Below are 19,721 nucleotides of genomic sequence, written 5' to 3' on the forward strand. Positions count from 1 at the left end.
AAGTAGAAAGTACTCTCATCTAAATGTACTTAAAGTAGCGACAGTAAAAGTAGTCATTGTTTGATTGGTCCATTTCAGAATAATATCTCTGATATGTTTTATAATGATTGATCATTAAAGTGTTCTCAGAGCTGGTAAAGGTGCAGCTAGTTTGAATGGCTTTGTATACTGCAGGGTAGCTGCTGGATTTACTGCAGGTGAACTAAAGTCTGATTTAAGGGCTGATTATATATCACATCATTCATCCAAATCTGCCTAGCAACAAAAGGTATTAAATACATGTAGTGGAGTAAAAGTACACCATTTACCTCTGAATTGTAGTCAAGTGAAAGTAAAAAGTAGCATAAAATAATAGAATTATGCAATGTTCAACTATGCGTATACTACAAAATAAAACAAAGGTAGATAATGTGTTAAATACAGTACATTAGTGCAGTACAAATGATTGTATGCCGTACATAATTATTGTCATATATGTTCTTAAAGGATCTGACCACTAAAAGAGGTTCAGTTGTGGAATTGTATTTTTCTTTTGTGAGCCTCCTGTCCGTTAGTTGGCGCTAATGGCTCTTCCACCTGTTTGTCGACATTTAAATCGACGAAGAAGTCAGAGGCGCATGCGCAGTAACCTCAGGTAACGAGTAGTAGCCAAGTAGACGTTAGCAGTGTATTAAAGTACGTGGCACCAAACTTTTGACATGGAAGTAGCAGCATTAATCGCCTTGACTTTATTACTGGGTGCACTGGTTATACTGGTCGCATTAGCGGTAGGTAAAAGGAAAGAAGAAATAAGAGAGGAACTAGAGCAAGCGGCGGAGTTGACCGGTAAGAGATACACTAAGCTAACGTAACTCTAGCCGAGGCAATGAGTCGCCAACTCTGTCACTATCACTGGGGTCTTTGACAGTCACATGTCTTCATTCATTCATTCATTCATTCATTACTTCATAAAGAGTAAAACATCCACGTTTACTTAGACACGCAAACTTACGAAGCGAGTGATAGAACTTTGAGTGACTGTCACCCGTCGGGATTCTCTATAAATTATGCAAACATAGGATCAAAATTCAACCATGATGGTCTTTGACCTCTGAGCTTCGGAGCTCCGTTTTAGGTTGTAGGAATGCCTCTCTTAGGGTTTGTTTTTTGCATTGAGTACTGTTCAATGGTCAACCAGATGATTGAAAGATACATGTAAAACAAATGTTAAAGGAGAAATCAGCAGTCATTCCTCAAATCAGCTGGAAGCCTAGCATCAAAATGTGTGCAGATGGAAATTGGATCAGTCCATTTTCCAGTGAGCTCAATAATGCCTATAACAGGCTTTAATTGACAGGAGGTCAGTGTTGTTATCAGGCGTTATCGCTGTTGGAATTAGCTCAGAGTTCATCGGGTAAACTTATTATGGACTGGCTGTTTACACCTCTTCAATCTGCCACCTGAGAAGACTAGAAGGCTTCATGAAAAATGGACAAACTAAATATTTGAAGCCCAGTTGCACGTTTTGATTAAAGGTTTTTTGTTTTGTTTTTTTGGACTGGAAAACACAGCATATTCCACAGTATTTTTCCCTTTTTAGAAGAAGTTACAAAATAGAAGTTTGAATCATTTATTTTTCCTTCAATTGTTTCAAAAACCTTTTGGGTTGCTGAATTATACAGTTTTTATATGTTTTTGAATAGTTGTCTGTTTTGTTTCTCAGCTGAAGGCAGCAGTGCAAAGGTTCCTGCATCCAAGAAACCAAAGCAGGAGAAGCTGCGCAGCCGAAAGGATAAAGCTTCACTGCACACGTTCAGCCATCAGCTGCTAGCAGCCTCACTGAAGGTAAGCTGGAACACACAATGACATCACAGAGCCTCTGAGTAATGAGAGGGTCCTTGTTCTACGACATGAAGTCAGAAAGCCCCTATTGCTACGAGTTTGCACTCGTTTGATTCAAATGTATTAGTTTTAACTAGATTAAACTACTTTTTTGTTTGGCTCACTTCAGTCTTTTTCTCCAAAGCCATTTCTTTAAGTATTTGTGATTTTATGTCCGTGTTCTTCAGAGCCACAGTGCGAATGTGACGTGTCTGGACTTCAGCAGTAATGGGAAGTACCTGGCCTCCTGCGCCGACGACCGCACCGTCCGGATCTGGAGCACCAAAGACTTCCTGGAGCGGGAACACAAGTGTCTGCGGGCCAACGTGGAGCTGGATCATGCCACGCTGGTCCGCTTCAGCCCCGACTCTAGGTTTCTACCTCTCTCTTATTGTACTACTGCATACCCTCTTTGCAAAAAGCATTTCATATATCCCCCTAAACAAGCCTTATAGTTAAACAACTCTGAGCCTTAGCTCAGCCAAAACAAACCCAGTGTGAAAGTTTTCGCAATGGTACTGGTTCCTCTTTAGGTGATCTTTGGACACAGGCAGATACTAATGGACACTTTTCTCCTACAGGGCATTCATCACCTGGCTGGCCAACGGAGACACCATTCGAATATTCAAAATGACTAAAAAGGAGGACGGCGTTATGAACTTCAAAGCTGCTCCTGAGGACTTCCCTCAGAAACACAAGGCTCCGATCCTCAACATCGGCATTGCAGAGACAGGTACATATAACTTGTGTCTTAAAGTCATGCATGGATTTGTAGATACTGTTTGTATTATTATTGTATGTGCAAAGGGTTAAAGTATAATGTATATTTGAGGGGTTATTTGCATTATGATGATGTAAAAATGACAACAAATTGAAGCAAAATGACTAAAAAGTGACGCAACCCTCATACCAGTGTTGATAATTGTTACCCAGACTGGTTTACTGTGAGAATGAAGCTATACACTAGTCTAAAGATCCCAAAGTGACAGTAGTTTAAAGATCCTCTAGTTTCTCATCTTATAGAAACAGGAAGTAATGCCAGGACGAAATGATTCAGTGGCTCATCTCTGCAGGAAAGTTCATCATGACCGCCTCCACCGACACCACCATCCACATCTGGGACCTGAAGGGGGAGATCCTGGCCTCCCTCAACACCAACCAGATCACCAACTCTTACGCTGCTGTGTCCCCCTGTGGCAGGTCAGTGTCCCCTCCCTCACTGTTAACATTTCACTTAGAAGATCCAATAGGGATCCCTCAGGTACACAGTGCCTAGAGAACATATGAACCTTTTATTCATTATATTATTCATCATGAAAGTCATCACTTTTGTATAAATGAAATGCAATATGTGTGTCCGTCTCCCAGGTTCGTCGCCTCATGTGGCTTCACTCCTGACGTCAAGGTGTGGGAGGTTTGCTTCGGGAAGGGAGGAGAGTTTAAAGAGGTCGCACGAGCTTTCGACCTGAAGGGCCACTCTGCAGGAGTTCATGCTTTTGCCTTTTCCAATGACTCTCACAAGTAAGAGGCTAAGGGCATTTCTTCAGAAGAGTTGGATGAAAAGATTGATACCACTGTTTTTGTGATTGCTAAATGTGACAAGAAAGCCAGGAGCTGAAAGTCGGGATACGTTATGAGTCCACATATCATGTTTGATTTTATCCTAGCATTACGTTTAGAATCATAGCTCTCTGTAAAGAACATCTCCTAGCAACATGGAGCATTTTTCATTAATGAGTTCACACTTAGTTTTGTGAAAGATGTAAATAAGAGAGCTTCAGAGCTTCTATCCTCAGCGTCTTCTTGGTTTGAAGTGCAATGTGTAATCGCTTTCTTTTCTTTCCACCGTTTTAGAATGGTGACCGTTTCCAAAGACGGGACGTGGAAGCTATGGAATACGAATGTGGAGTACAAGATGCAGCAGGACCCCTACCTCCTGAGGACGGTGCCCTGTGCATCTTCTGAAGGCAGCCGGGCGGCGCTGTCTCCGGACGGCCGGGTGGTGGCCATCAGTGACGGCTGCAACGTGGCGATGTACAACGCCACAACCGGCCAGCTGGAGGAGGAAATGCACGGCGTCCACAGCGAGGAGATCAACGACCTCAGATTTGATATTACCGGACGATTCTTAGCGTGCAGCGGCGACAAAGCCATCCGAGTGTTTCACAATGCCCCCGGCTACCGGGCGGCCATCAGAGACATGAAGGACATGCTGAAAAAAGCCCAGAATGAGGCCATGAAGCAGAGACTGCAGCAGCAGATCACAGAGGCTCAGAGCACGCTGGACACTGTGCTCGCTGCTCCCTCCGAGTGAAGGAGACCTGAGGAAATACTGTGATGGTCTTAAAGTCTAGACTCTTGATGCTAATTGTTTTTGCAACTTCAACTCTCCCTCTGCCAATTAATGTTTTGGTCGGGGAATTAAAGAATGTGCATGTAGTTTTAATAAAGAACATCTTTTTATGGAAAAATGAAACGCTTTGATCTTTTTATCCAGTTTCAAAATCTAATACCTTTAAGTGTGATCCCTGCTGTGGCTGTCTGTTAAATGTACCCTCTGCTGCATCAACTCAAAGTCTTCCTTCTTTAAAAATATATTTTGTTATATTGTTTTGCTTCAGTTTGAGGTTTGATTTTTGTTTTTGCAGAATGATTGTGCATGTACATTTTACTCTACAAATAATCTGGGAGCCCACTCTGGTCCAGGATGAAACACACAGGCGGGATTTGGAAACAACAAATCGTTAAGTTGGTTTTTTTTTATCACCACAAATAAAATCCCATGCATCTACATTTATATTATTGAATAACCGAGACAAAACTATCTGCATGACTGGATAATTGTTCTACATAGGTGAGTGACAAATGTTTGCTACCATCTGGGTGAATGGTTCTTTAAATTAAACACTCAAACATCTGATTATAAGGAGATGAGATTACTTGTATTTACATCTTTTATTGAGAAAGCATTTATAAGTACAAACCTTTCAAACATGTCTTCAAAAACTCAACAATGTGAAGAAAAGATATTTCTTCAAAATACTTTTGACATTTGTATGACTTATTTTAGTTTTTGAAAGTGTAATAGTGTTAATCTATGTTTTTAAACGTGATTGTATGTATAATAAATACTTTATTTTAACATATGAATGACACAGGTTTTATCCTGTCAATTTTGTGACACTTCTTTTTTCAATAAAGTTTTCAAAAGTGAAAAAAGTGTTTGACCCGGAAGTAGAATCCGCGTTCAGCCACACGTGCTTCCTCCCGCAGCAGCATGCACTGTTTCTACAGCGGACTGTGAGCAGGAGATGTCTGTAGAGATGGTGGAGCTCTCCGTGAAAACAGCGGAGCCGGTCCGCCCGGCCGGAGTCCTGCAGCAGAACCGTGTCTTCCTCGACTTCTTCTGGGACATAGCCAAGCCCGACCAGGAGGTCCGGCTGAAGGCGGTGGAAAACCTGATCCAGTACCTGAAGACCCACGACCAGGTGAGGACAGCTCTGACACAGCGTGGATACACTGCGAAGTAACGGTACTAGTTAATAGTGTTTAACACGTGTAACGTCAGTAGTGGTGGAAGAAACACTTCATCATCTTACTGAAGTAAAAGTAGTAATGACGTCACTACAATGTCAACATGTTCTGTTACAAGCAAAGAAAGCATGTTCTGTATGGGGTGACAAATCCAAGGACTGCATTCACATCATATATATATTAATATTCTGTCTAAGAGTTTTACGTTTTAGAGACATAAGCAAATATGTAATTACAACTTAATCAATCAAAGTTTATTTATACAGGCCAATATCTACATTTACATTTGTCTCAGTGGACTTTACAGTTTGTACAGAATATGAACAGACACCCTCACACCAGAGAAGGAAACACTTCCAAAGAAACCCCCCAGTTATTGAGGGGAAAATGGAAGAAACCTTAGGGAGAGCAACAGAGGAGGGATCCCTCTCCCAGGACAGACAGACCTGCAATAGATGTTGTGTGTAAATTAAAAGATAATACATTTACAACATAGGTAGTCCAAATGCTTTATGCATGTGTCTATAACTAAGACGATGAATGTCAACAATCCTTAAAGAAGTAGTAAGGTGAGCATCAGGCAGGACCACTCGACTCGTGATCGTGTCAATATGTTGGTTGATACTCTAACTTGTAAACCATGAATCTACCCTAAAGAAAAGAGGCTCTACTGCTTGCATCATCTGTGTGATTGTGTGTGTGTTGCAGGCAGATGAATTGGAGTACACATTCAAAAGACTGGTGGACGGACTGGCTCACACTCGAGAGGCTGCGAGGCCGGGCTTCAGCCTCGCTCTGGGACAGGTTTGTAAATAGAATTGTGTTTCAGGCTCACTTGTACTTGACTGGGCGGCATGACAAAAAACTCATATCAAGGCATTACGTTTTTTTCCGATGGTCATGGCGTTGATTAATTGCGAGTGTGTGTTTCCTCAGGTCTTGAGTGCCTTTGAAGATGTTTCTCTACAGAGTGTTCTCGACAGAATCAAAGAAAAGCACAATCTGCAGACGGTGAAAAAAGTGAGTGTTTTAATGTTTCTCTCCCCTGTGTTTGCTCCAAAGTCTCCGAATGTTTTTTTCTTCTAAATGTTGACCTTTTTTTGTTCTTTGTTTATTTCAGAAACTCTTCAGAAATGCTATGTTCGGGAACTTGTTCGGTGTCCTCGCCCTTCATCAGTCCGGCCGCCTCCCTAAAGTAAGTCTCACCACAAACCGTTCAGGTTTGTTGCTGAAAGATTCAGATAGGAAAGGAAACAAACATGGTTTTTTGAACAAAATAAGCATTGTGTGTGTGTGTTTGTGTGTAGGATCCGCAGGTGGTCTTGGGGTGTGTGAAGCTCCTGCAGAGTCTCAGTCAGCGCAAACAGCACCTGAAGGACCTGCCTACTAAAACCATGATGGACATCCTCAATGAGGTAAACATTCAGAGCTCTAATACAGAGGCACACGCAATTTAGATGCTTTATAGAAATGAAACATCATTTTGTCTTCTAAATGTACGCATCAGATCCCAGAGGAGGTGTTTGAGGAGGTGCTGCTGAGCGCACTGCAGACCGAGCTGGAGGCAGCGTTCAGCACCCCGGAGCAGCTGCAGTTGTTGCTGGTGGCTCTGCGGCGCTTCCCTCAGACGCTCAAACCTAAAAAACTGAAGAAGCTGCTGGGCTGCTCCACCATCATCAACGCTGACAACATCCCAAAGTAAGAAGAGTGGGAGCTTCTTCCCTCTCGCATATAATCTCGCTAATACTCGGTCTAGCTAAATATGACAGCTGCAGTGAGGCGAGTCTAACCACGTGATGGTGTCCTGCAGGTTGACGGAGGTGTTGAAGATGGCGGCGCGCTCAGTGAAGAAGGAGTGTGTCCTCCCCTCGGTGGTGCTGGACCTGCTGAAGCTCTCTCTGAAGGAGGACAGCTTCCAGCTCTTCTGGAACAACGCCATCATCAAAGGCCTGCTGAAGGAGGCGCCTGGCCCCGCCCAGTGAGTACAAAGGGGGAGGGGAGATCATAGAGGGAGGGGCCGAGAGACATTGGGCCTCATTCACCAATATCTTATATATTTGATGTTTGTGTATTACGTGTCACTTTTTCCAGTCTTACTTTAACCACATGGTGCTAACCCGCTCCTGGTCTTTTTCCTCAGCTACCTGAGTTTCCGGCTGCTGGGCAGTGCGCTGCCTCTCTGTCTGCAGAGCAGCTGCAGGAGGTGTTATCTGGGGAGGTGATGCTGCAGTACGGGGAGCACGTGGTGTCTGCTCAGGTCAGTGGCCTCGTCCAGCTGCACAGTATACAGCTCTTTCCTCTCAAACGTCTTCTTGCAAGATAAACACGTTGTTAAGGATTGCCTCAATGCACAGAACTGCAGATTGTTAGATAACAGTCATTGCTTTTTTAAATGTGTGCCTTTAACTTCAATTTGAATCTTGAGAATATTTTTCTTACATTTGAATGAAAATCAACAACAAAAGCAATTTGTATTTTTTAAGCAGTGTACTGAAAGCAGCAGGAAGGCAGAACAGGGTACACTTACAGATCTGTTTATTTATCAAGTAATATCGTAACCCTTTAGAATTATTGAATTCTTTAAGCCTTCTCTTTACCGGATGTCTTTATGTGAAAAACAGCTTTGTGGATTATAGCTTGAATTTGATCAGGAGAACTTCAAAGAGTATACAACTTGAATTAATTATTACATGTATAAATAATTGAAGTATAAATCCATTCATTCTGTAGAGGGAGAATCTCAGAGCTCTAAGTGCTTAATAGGAAACAGCAACATTTATCATTCAAATATAAACAGCTGACGAACGTAATGGTTCTCCTGCAGAAACCGGACCGCTTCAAGCTGGCTCCGGAGATGGATGTCTTTGTGTCGGACTTCCTGGAGGAGTGTCAGGACGCCGACAAACAGCTGATCGTGATGGTGCGCTTCTCCGCGCTGACCAACAAGGGCTACCCGGTGGTGCCGTCGGTGTGGAGGGTGGTGCAGCACCTGCAGCCCGCCGCCGTGCAGCAGTACGTGGCGTGGCTGAAGAGCACGTTCCTCAAACCGCAGCTCGACAAGCTGCTGGACTTCAGCACGCGCAAGCAGAAGGACAACCCGGCAGCAAAGGAACAGTGAGTGCTCGGTTGATAGATTTTAAAACATCTGTTAGCGGCATGCTTACCTGTCTCGATGGACATTGGGTGAATGTAATTGACTTCTGTCCTCAGGACGGAGGACTCCATATTCCGCCTGAGGAAGTGGATTATTTCTCGGCTCTGTGCGATCATCGATAACCACCTGGTGAAGAAGTCTGAGGATCTGATCATGGATGTGGCCAGGTGAGGCTGCCTGGAGTTTCAGTCTGCATGTCGAGGTCTCAGAGTTTGTGTGGGGAGACAGCTGTCAGCCGGTGTTTGTGATTTATTTTCCAGGTTTGTCTTCTTCCACGCGTTCTTCGGTACCAAGAAGGCCTCGGCCGACATCCCGGAGACGAAGGGGAAGCTCTCCGTCCCGCTGGACGATAAAACCAGAGCAGTGCTCGTCAATTCTTTCTTTGGGTGAGGATTAGTGCACTGTGCATTTTGAATACAAAAAAAGCATCAACAGTATTTATATAATAAAATACTGTATATATTGTAATATATTAAGTTGTTATAAAATGTAGTACAATGTGTACAGTTTAAGCAAACCACAGAAAGAATACCAGAGCATCGAGCATGTAACCTCAAGTTCTTGTCACTGCTGCTCTCTGACTTCCTGTCTGTCTGTCTGTCCGTCCGTTCCCCCCTCCAGCCTCCTCCTTTCCATGCACCACCTCCCTCTGGCTGAGGACTCTCCTGAGGGTGCAGCAGTGAATCAGAAGCGTGCTCTTGGCGTCACGGCCGACGGCAACATGTGGATCTACCACCTGGTGCAGTACGCTCAGGTCCTGCTGAGTCAGCCCAAACACACCCAGAGCAGCCAGCCCTTCAGCGCCGAGCAGAGCCAGGCCTGGGACAGGTGGGGCACCGGAGCAGCACACCACTGCTGTGCATCTGTTTAATGGCTGATACTAAACGGAGAGAGGAATATGTTTGACATCCCTGGCTCTACATGTTCTCTTGCAGCATGCTGGAGTCTGTGGCGAACCTGAAGAAGAAGGCAAAGAAAGGTCCGTCTGCAGAGAGCAGCGCCTTCCAGCAGCTCTTCCTGTTGGTCGGCATGCACCTCTTCAAGGTACTGCACTCTCCCAGAGACTTTATTATCATAGATCACTGTTATCCTGTACGTGCTGACACAGAATATCTGTCCTGAAGGCCCCTGAAGAGCTGCTGGTCATCATGAAGGACCTGCAGAGCTGCATGGACAAAGCTCAGGAGAAGAAAGCCAAGAAGAAGAAGAAGAAACAAGGTGACGCCTCATGCACGCTGCACTGATCAATCCCCGACCCACCTGCCTATGCAGTTTCCCCTTGGCTCTATCAAGATCTTTTAACACAGTTTATTACTTTTAGGGCTCCACGCTCTACTGTTCACGAGCTTTAGTACCATTAGCTTGTTTCCAGACACAGCAGGTCGCTGCTTTCATCCAAAAAGCCGCCTGTGCATCACCTGATCGGCACAAACCTGCAGACAGACCGAGTTAGCGAAAAGTTTGGTAAACATTGTTGATCATTTAGAAGCTGATATTTCCCTCTGGAGTTGGAGACCAAAATCCGAGCTTAAGGCAAACTTTCGAAGCCTATAATATGCGAGAGGATTTGTCTATCCTTTTTATTAACGGTGCTTTAATCTGTGTGCATGTGTTCTCTGCTTGGGTCCAGCCACAGAGCAGGAGGAGGAGCCGGAGTGGGTGGAGGTGATGGTGGACATCTTGCTGTCTCTGCTGTCCCAGCCGAGCCGACACATCCGACAGGTCTGCAGGACGGTCTTCTCTTCCATCTGCCCCAACGTCACCGCTGCCGCCCTCACTGCTATCTTAGACGTAAGTAACACAAGTCCAAGTTCCCACTCCAGCTGTCTCTGATGTGTGTGGAAATGCTTTCACTGGGAGAAGGAAAGGATGATCCTGGTGTGACGTCATCCTGTGGACGATACTACCTGCAGCAGGTCCCCAGAAGTCTCGTTTCAGTCCTGTGATGCACCGGAAGCCATTTATGAACTTATCGTAATGATGCTCACTGTGGTGTGTGTTTAGGTCCTAGACCCAGAGAGGGATGACGAGGAAGACGCCGCTGTGGTCGTCACTGATGACAACAAAACCCAGAAGAAGAACACAAACGAGGAAGATGAGGAGGAAGAGATGGAGGTCAGTTGTTCTTCTGCTTAACAACTTGTGAAATCAAATTTGGATTAAAAGGAACATTTTAGATCCTGAAACCCGTCGTTATGTGCCCGCTAGCAGTCTGACGGATCAGATGATGACTCTGAAGGAGAAGATGATGAAGAAGCAATGGAGGAGGAGGACGACGATGAAGACGACGAGGATGATGAAGAGGAGGAAGTGGGGCCAGTGGACCAAAATTTCCGTATTGAGATGATGAAGATCCTGCAGCAGCAGAAGTCTCTGGTGGGTTTCAGGCCTCTCCTTAGTGGACAAAGAAGTTGCTTTATGTAGCTTAGCACCAGGGTATGGTGTGTCAGGTCTCCACTCACGTTGTGTCTGTGTTTTCAGGCCAAAGAGGAGGACGGCAGCAGTGACGAAGAGATGGACGATGACGCCATGCTGGAGCTGGATAAAGGTCTGGCGGCACTTTTCTCAGAGCAGAAGAAAAAGGCCCAGGCCAAGAAAGACGAGAAGACAAAAATGCAGAAAGAGAAAGCACTCGTCCGAGACTTTAAGATCAAGGTACCATAACCCAGGACCTATTAGCCTAGCATAGCTTAGCACAAGAACTTGTAGATCAGCTGTTAACTCTGCTCCAAAATCAAACATAGCCCTGACTCCCTCTCCCCTCCCTTGGTTGTCTTGCTGCAGGTGTTGGATCTGCTGGAGGTGTTCGTGGCTCGGCAGGCCGGCAGTCCTCTGGTTCTGGGTTTGGTGGAGCCTCTGCTCACCATCATCGACCGAGGGATGAGCTCCGACAGCGACCAGCAGGAACAGGACTTCCTCCGCCGAGCTGCAGATATCTTCAGGTAACGCAGAGGGGATTCATAGCAGCACTGTTTGTTGCTGATTCCATTTTAGTTTCCGTCCTCTTTCATATGATTTGTATTGAGCATGATGATTATCCTCTACAATTCAGAGGCAAACTGTGTACTTTTACTCCTTTATGTAATACCTTTAGTTACTTTACAGATTTGGATTAATGATGGTAAATATAATCTCCCTTAAATCAGACTTTAGTTCACCTGCAGTAAATCCATCAGCTACCCTGCAGTATACAAAGCCATTCAAACTAGCTGCACCTTTACCAGCTCTGAGAACACTTTAATGATCAATCATTATAAAACATATCAGAGATATTATTCTGAAATGGACCAATCAAACAATGACTACTTTTACTGTCGCTACTTTAAGTACATTTAGAGGAGAGTACTTTCTACTTTCACTGGAGGAACATTTAGAATACTTTTACTGTGACAGAGTATTCCTACACTCTGGTACATGTACTTCTCCCACCTGTGATGACTTCTTTTTACTCCCTGTATTACTCCCTGATTCTCACTGAGTGAATGCACTGTTTCAGGAACCAGCTGTGCCGGTCTAAGGTTTACTGCAGGACCGTCGGTGACAGAGAGGGGGAGCTGCACGACCTTCTGGAGAAGCTGATGACGAAGAGCCAGAAACTGTCCGACTCCTCCGTCTGCCTCTACTACTTCAGGTACACTCAGTGCTTTAAAGACCCGGCTGAGGAGAATACACATTATGATTATGATACCATGTTAGCAAAACAGTTATTGGATGCTATTGCTAGTGTTTTGTGTATCCTTTTTGGGCCGGTTTAGCATTTTAAAAACACCCTACACGTTTGATTTAATAACGTTAACTCATCTCCGTCTCATTCTGAGTTTATGGCTGCATCCCACCGTCCTCATGAGCAGGTTGGGGTTGCGTCATCGACCCTTTTAGCTGTTCAAACATTGAGTTGTAACGGGACAAAGACTTAGGAGGTGAAGAATGAAATACCACGTCCGTACTCATGACTTCAGCCTCTTGTAGTTTGCTGATGTGTGACTGTCCTTGCAGTGCGTCTCTGTACGTGGTGAAGGTGCTGCGAGGAGCTCCAGCTGCTGAGGCCAAAGAGGAGCAGACGGCTGACGGAGCTGCAGGACGTGACGTATGTTTACACACACACCTTCCTGTTGTTGGTCCTATTATGTCCAGCTGTGCACCTGGAAAGTGAATCTTACTCCTGATGGTTTTTTGCTCCTTGACGGTGTGTGTTTGTGTGTAGTTGAAGTTCATGGGCAGCTTGGATGTGGACCGGGTCTCCAGGATCTTCACAGAAGCTCTGAACTCCTTCATGGGCCGCAGGAAGAGCCCGCTCACTGCTCAGATGTTCACAGATCTGTTCACCAGGTTCCCCGTGAGTCCAGCGGCACAAAGTGTGAATCCTTACTTGCTCCAGGGGGTTGGACTAGAAACGTGTTATGCTTCTTCTTGCCCCTTTTGAAAATGGAGAACAACTTTATTATTTAGACCTTGTAAAAACAAAAGTTCAATAAATGGACTTAGAAAATAGTAATGGTAACAGAATACATTTTAAAGTTACCCTCCTAACCCTGCTAATGTGTGTTCAGGGTGTGTGTGTGAAGATGTTGGATGCAGCCGTGCCGCACATCACATCGGGGGTCAGAGTTCACCAGCAGGTAAAAGAGAGGATCTTTTAAGGAAAGCTCTTTGTTCGTGTGTGTGTTCCTGTTCATGGACATTACTCTGTGTGTGTGTGTGTGTGTGTGTACAGGGCCAGGCGTGTGTGCTGGTGCTGCGGGCGATGCAGAGCAGGGAGGTTCAGCAGCTGCTGAGCGGCGCTCCGTGGACCGAGCTCTGTGGGAAGGTCTCGGCTCAGTTGACAGCAGTAAGTCGTGTGGACGTAATAATCACAGGCATGAGCTGCACGTATGAACACTGAGGAGACTTTAAGCAGTGCCTCTCTGCAGGACGCAGCTTCGGGACGTTGTCTGACACATTAAGATGTTCTTGTGCTGTAACTGCACATCATTTATTCTCCATAAGACGACACGTTTATACAACAACATCCTTTAATGATATTGTTCTCTGAGGTTTATGAAATTGCATCTTGCTCTGGTGAATGATGATTAGACACACACTCACTGACCTCTGTGCGTCCTCAAGACGTCTGATGGGAAACATTATAGCATTTGTGACAAAAAACACTCCGCCCCCGTCTCTGTAGTCCGAGACACAAACAAACCCCTCCCTCCCTTGGATGTATCATGAACTCAGGGTCACTTATTTAGTTATTTGTCAACAGCTTTAACTCCTTTATCAGGCGCCAATAAGCTATACCTGTCCTTACAGCTGTGTGCAGCTACTCTATAGTGTTACAAAGCACTTATTTAATGTGTCTACTGCTTATTAATGCTGATTAAATTATCACAAATAAAGTGATTCCATGTGCAAACAATCTTTACATCTAGTTAAAGAAAAACGATAGTAAAAAAATCTATATTAATACCCTTGTGAACACAACATCCTGCACATTGGAAGGCTTGAACACTGAGAGCCAGTACAGAGGTCATTATTCAAACTGTATCTTATTGATCAGATCTGAGCCGCACAGCTATGACTGTATAAAGACGTATATGTGTAACCTGAGTGTCCTCTCCTCTCCTCTCCTCTCCTCTCAGAGTCTGCAGAAGGTCGGTGAGACGGAGAGCAAGGTGGTGAAGGAGAAGGTGGTGAAGTCCCTGGAGCTCTGCCAGTTCCTGGTGAAGAACATTCACCAGCAGGTGGGTGTGGGGGGCTTCAGGTGTGGGGAAGCGTTTGAAGTGTTTTCACTGGAGACTAAAAGCTCTGCTCCCCCCGTGTAGAAGCTGTCTGTGGACCTGGAGCCACTGCAGAGCGTCCTGCAGTCGCTGACCAGCACCATCGAGTTCAAAAAGACAGGGCAGCTGGAGGACACCTACTGGGCCGTGGTGAAACACTTTGGAGTCATGTGAGTTACGGTGTCAGCGTCTATAGAGGTCATTGCATGCATATTAGAAACTAGTATGGGGGGGGGGGGGGAGAATCAGATTATGGAGGCTATAACCATGCACTCTATAAAATATTGACCTACTCCCTGTGAGACATCAGTTTGCTAGAGGTGTGCGACTTGAAGCGTGAATCCCCCCCTGTACCATTGGCTGTTAAAGAGGCCTTATTCTGCAGTGTGACATATAGGTTTTAGTGCATGTAAATGGTCTGCAAAGGCTGAAATCCCTAAGTTTCCTCCAGAGGGAGTTTCTCTCCCTTGCCACAAACGCCTCCTTTGGACTCTGTGTTGACTTTGAGAAAAATAAAGAGCTTTTTGAACATTAAACAATGTAAAAATGTCACAGTAGAGGCACAAAATACAAATCTGAACCTGAAAATGAGCATAATGTGTCGTCTTTAAGACCCAAACCAAGCTGTAAACATGTTTATTTCTGCTGTAAGTTGGGCATTTTAACATCCATGGAGATTACTCCCTTTTTAGACCTGAGGTTGCACCTTGGGTAAAAAATTAAGATTTCTGTCAACATCTTCAAATACCTGCCGCAAGTCACCGGGCTGATTTCCCTCCCCACATGATTTACTACTTCTATGACTCACTTACCTAACCTTCTCCAAATCCACCGTTTGGCTCAGATCTAAAATGTATTTTTTGTGTGAATTAGGAAACACACTAAGCAACACTGATGTACATTAACTTCATAAGTGAACTTCACAGAAGGTTAATTAGCAGGACGATTGACTCTTAACTTACTAATTGAACTCAATCTTAGGTTCATTAGCAGCCATCTGCCACCTGAGAGCTCAACAGGAAATGCTCCCGGTGGCAAGAAGGGGCTTCGGTCTCTGTTTCAAAACAACAGATCGAGACTGTAGAGATGCATGCTCAACTGAACTTCGAATGCAAAAAGACACGATTGAAAGGTCTGCATCCTGTGACAAATGCCGAAATCAGCCTCACAGTTTGCTCTCTGAGGAAGAGCTCGACCCGAAACATCTGGGCATGAAATCATATTTCTCGCATAATTCAATGAAGTGTGCAAGCACATTTTAAACAAGTCAGTTCAAAGTGCCTAACAGCAAACATAAAAAGCATCAGGAGACAGATTTTAAACTTATATTCAAATGCATGCAAGAGAATATAAATAAAAACATGCTAAACATAGAAGGAGACGGGTATAAATGAATACATTAAAGTGCAGAATCAGAGCTCCTGCAGCCGTCCTGCAGCAGGGACGTGTACAGGGCTGTAGCAGCAAAAGTACAGATGAAAGGAAAAGCGTATACTTGTATATTAAATCAAAAGGTACACAGGCATACATTTAAAAAAGCACACCATGGTAAAAAAAACAAGTAGCCGTATTTAAAACGTGTTGAAAGAGCCTGTCACATTAACAAGTTGTACAAACATTGTAACGGAATATAGAGTTAATTGTACAGCAGTGTGTATTGCACAAGGTGGTCTGCCAGGGAAAGATATATGTATATGCAGTTTAAGATACTATAAATAACGTTTGATTTGAAAGAAGTCGTTCCAGTTGAGTGTGTGTTGTTGCGTTGACTCGACAGGCTCTGCACGGAGGCCACGGTTTGTCCTTGTGTCTGAATTTTTACAAGAGTCAAATGTCAGTTTCAGTTTTAATCAGACGTAGAATCTAATTATTTAGACGGTAGAGCCTCTATGTGTAATGGTTTTTCCGCTCATCCAGCCGCCCTGCTGTCAGAGCCCGGCTCCTCCTGTACGGACGGGCAGGATTGTAGTAGAAATAAGAAACCCAGCTACAGAAACATGGCCAGGAAATCACAGTTCTGCAGGAGGAATCTATACCGAATCAGGTTTCTCTTATCTCCCTAACTCAATAACAAAAACCAGGTTTCCTGTTTAAATTGCGTTTAAGAAATCAGATTACTGCCGGAGTAAAGGGATTACTTAAGTGCAGGTAAATGTGCTCACTGTCTCTCTGAAGCAGCAGCAGAACTGTACGGATTCAAATCTAACTGAACTACAAACACTATGTTTCCTCACTGTCCAGCAGTGATTTGATTCTCCAGCATTTATTTTAAATCACTATTCAGTTTTTTAAAGAGGCCCTATTATGGTTTCAGGGAGTTTCCCTTTCCTGTAGTGTGTTGTATACGTTTGTGTGCATGTAAATGGTCTGCTACGGCTAAAATCCCAAAGTTTTGACATCACTATGTAACGGCTAAGGGGCGGGATATCTCTAAACTGTTGACCAATCACAACAGAGCCGGCCAGCTAACCAATCAGAGCAGACTGGGCTCTGGTTTCAGACAGAGGGTGAAAAGAGGAGCTGCAGCACAGGCAGTATGAGAAAAATAAAGCGCTTTTTGACATTAAAGCATGGAGACATGTCCCAGGAGAGACAATACATACTGATATACACCTGACATCAGCAGGAGAGGACTCTTTAAAGTAGAGACACTACATACTGATATACACCTGAACATCAGCAGGAGAGGACTCTTTAAAGTAGAGACACTACATACTGATATACACCTGAACATCAGCAGGAGAGGACTCTTTAAAGCAGAGACCGTACATACTGATATACACCTGAACATCAGCAGGAGAGGACTCTTTAAAGTCAGAGACACTACATACTGATATACACCTGAACATCAGCAGGAGAGGACTCTTTAAAGTAGAGACACTACATACTGATATACACCTGAACATCAGCAGGAGAGGACTCTTTAAAGTAGAGAGTCTACATACTGATATACACCTGAACATCAGCAGGAGAGGACTCTTTAAAGTAGAGACACTACATACTGATATACACCTGAACATCAGCAGGAGAGGACTCTTTAAAGTAGAGACACTACATACTGATATACACCTGAACATCAGCAGGAGAGGACTCTTTAAAGTAGAGACACTACATATTGATATACACCTGAACATCAGCAAGAGAGGACTCTTTAAAGTAGAGACACTACATACTGATATACACCTGAACATCAGCAGGAGAGGACTCTTTAAAGTAGAGACACTACATACTGATATACACCTGAACATCAGCAGGAGAGGACTCTTTAAAGTAGAGAGTCTACATACTGATATACACCTGAACATCAGCAGGAGAGGACTCTTTAAAGTAGAGACACTACATACTGATATACACCTGAACATCAGCAGGAGAGGACTCTTTAAAGTAGAGACACTACATACTGATATACACCTGAACATCAGCAGGAGAGGACTCTTTAAAGTAGAGACTCTACATACTGATATACACCTGAACATCAGCAGGAGAGGACTCTTTAAAGTAGAGACACTACATACTGATATACACATTATGGCTCCGTTTTAACGATGTTTGGTTATAGCTGTTTAGGTCCTGGTTTAATTAAAAGCATGTTATACTGACTCTTGCTGAAACCAGATATATTTAACCACCTTGTATCAACTTATTTTATTTAAGAATGTATTTATTCTCCATACAAACATGCACTTTTCTTCAGCACATAACCTGTATTGCAGATTTTGAATGGCCTTATGTAAACCTGTGCTTTATAAATTGCCTTGCCTTGTCTCAATCCATCATGATGACCTTGCATGTGTTCCTTTTCACATTCACAGGAAACCCAAAGTTGAAAAGACAAAGCCCGAAAAGAAAGAGGACCCAAAGCAACTTCTGAAGAAGAAGAAAGGTTTTCTGCCAGAGTCAAAGAAGCGTAAGAAGCGAGACGTGCCTATCTTAGAGCCGGCAGCCGCAGCAGCCGCAGCAGCAGCGGCGGAGAACCCGACCTTCAGAGGGAAACCGGGAGCAGGCAAAGGACACGCTAAAAAGAAACATGACAAGAAAACAAAACAGAAGCGACCGGCCGATGGAGCGGCGGCTTCTCAGCCCAACCCGGCCAAGAAGAGCAAGACGACGTCGTCTGAGAGCAACACGGCCAAGAAGAAGAAACCCAAACAGAAGAAGGAGGGAGGGGGGGGGGATGTGAAGTGGACACTGCTATTGAAATGATTTTTTAAAACAGGCTTTCGTCTTTTTTGTTTCTGTCTTGGCTGCGATTTTGTTTCAGACGTGTTTCAATATGAGATGTTTAATACATACTGAGACTCCAGACGTGTGGGACGTGAATTTAGATGGATTATTTTTCTAACGTTTGACTAGAAATAATAATGTCTACAACAATAAATGTATTTCTCCTCCCAGAGATCACCATAACTCTGCTCCCGCTGCAGCTTTCTGTGTGCATTATTGATAAGAAACATTTGTAATATGTAAAAAGCAACTAAACCTTGTTATACATTACCAAGTATCTGAGAGATCCCTTCTTTGTTTCAATATTTCCAGACTGTTTTTTATTTTGCAGTGAGTACAGTACCCTCTTATTTTCCCGGTTGATACTGTCACAGCCAGGATTTAAACAAACCCCTTAAAGTGGCCAAAAGGGGTATTTAGTAAAAAAAAAACTAAATCAACCTCAAGTTTAAAAAAGGTGAAGAAAACTTTTTTTTTTTTATCTACTTTTGGGTAATTAAAGGTCAAATCTACAGGTTATCTTTTTAATATGTGCTCCCTAAACCAGGGGGGGAATACATCATTACCAAACCTAAAATGTCAGTTACCCTCCAAAACACACATACAATGGTCTTAAAACCACAGTAACCCATTTTCCCCGAGCAGCAGCAGTCAGGTTGTGAGAACCACATCACCTTTTTATCCACATCCAGCGGAGAGCAATCGCTGATCAGGAGTCCCGTCTGTCTCCACCTGATGAATGTGAGTACAGTTGTTATTCTTTAAGCTCTGTGTTGGGTCTCCACCACCCCCTGAGGGAAGTGTCTGTCTCTAGCTGATAAATGTTCCACTATGTTCACCAGCTGTGTGTTTCTGCTGTATGCTGATGAGCAGGTAATGTTTAGTGACTTTTTCACAACTATTATTCATGAAAACGATTGAGAGACGTCGAACAGATCAAAAATGATACTCATTTCACTGATACCATACAAATATAGATTAAAGCAACTCGACATTGGAACAACTGGACGTCAATGATGCATCTTGTGGCTACGAGGGAGTGTTCCAGCCCCTTCAGTCAACATGTCGATGTATCTTTGGGGAAGATACTGAACCCTGAGTTGCTCCTGATGGCCATCGGTGTGTGTGTGTGAGTCTGTGTGAGTGTTAGAGCAAGGTGTACTGCTCTGCATGAATGATGGGTGAAGGAC

The 19,721-nt window shown here is 44.0% G+C and overlaps 2 protein-coding genes across 2 annotated transcripts; both read left to right on the forward strand.

The window, feature by feature from the left end:
- Nucleotides 1–596: 596 nt before the first annotated feature.
- tbl2 (transducin beta like 2) lies at nucleotides 597–4,336 on the forward strand. Its single transcript, XM_063894557.1, has 7 exons — nucleotides 597–825; nucleotides 1,703–1,824; nucleotides 2,049–2,233; nucleotides 2,442–2,593; nucleotides 2,934–3,060; nucleotides 3,229–3,381; nucleotides 3,715–4,336. The coding sequence occupies exons 1-7, from the start codon at nucleotides 699–701 to the stop codon at nucleotides 4,172–4,174; spliced, it is 1,326 nt and encodes a 441-aa protein (XP_063750627.1). The 5' UTR covers nucleotides 597–698; the 3' UTR covers nucleotides 4,175–4,336.
- Nucleotides 4,337–5,107: 771 nt separating this feature from the next.
- Nucleotides 5,108–18,801, forward strand: mybbp1a (MYB binding protein (P160) 1a). The gene is given in 28 exon segments (XM_063894232.1): nucleotides 5,108–5,348; nucleotides 6,103–6,198; nucleotides 6,331–6,414; nucleotides 6,515–6,589; nucleotides 6,702–6,809; nucleotides 6,902–7,092; nucleotides 7,205–7,372; nucleotides 7,535–7,569; nucleotides 7,572–7,651; nucleotides 8,219–8,508; nucleotides 8,605–8,715; nucleotides 8,809–8,934; nucleotides 9,170–9,376; nucleotides 9,484–9,592; nucleotides 9,673–9,766; nucleotides 10,179–10,339; nucleotides 10,553–10,663; nucleotides 10,757–10,924; nucleotides 11,030–11,203; nucleotides 11,333–11,490; nucleotides 12,045–12,179; nucleotides 12,545–12,635; nucleotides 12,753–12,884; nucleotides 13,099–13,167; nucleotides 13,263–13,376; nucleotides 14,170–14,271; nucleotides 14,353–14,477; nucleotides 18,120–18,801. Coding segments are annotated over 28 exon segments (3,882 nt in total). The 5' UTR covers nucleotides 5,108–5,171; the 3' UTR covers nucleotides 18,511–18,801.
- Nucleotides 18,802–19,721: the final 920 nt, after the last annotated feature.

Source organism: Eleginops maclovinus, chromosome 11 (genome assembly GCF_036324505.1).
Source record: "Eleginops maclovinus isolate JMC-PN-2008 ecotype Puerto Natales chromosome 11, JC_Emac_rtc_rv5, whole genome shotgun sequence".
NCBI classification, from domain to species: Eukaryota; Metazoa; Chordata; class Actinopteri; order Perciformes; family Eleginopidae; genus Eleginops; species Eleginops maclovinus.

Bases quoted from the DNA above. Each gene is read 5' to 3' on its own strand.
- tbl2 (XM_063894557.1), top strand. From the start codon at position 699: ATGGAAGTAGCAGCATTAATCGCCTTGACTTTATTACTGGGTGCACTG. The intron at 1,825-2,048 runs GTAAGCTGGAAC...CGTGTTCTTCAG, and splicing joins TGCTAGCAGCCTCACTGAAG to AGCCACAGTGCGAATGTGAC. The intron at 3,061-3,228 runs GTCAGTGTCCCC...TCCGTCTCCCAG, and splicing joins GCTGTGTCCCCCTGTGGCAG to GTTCGTCGCCTCATGTGGCT.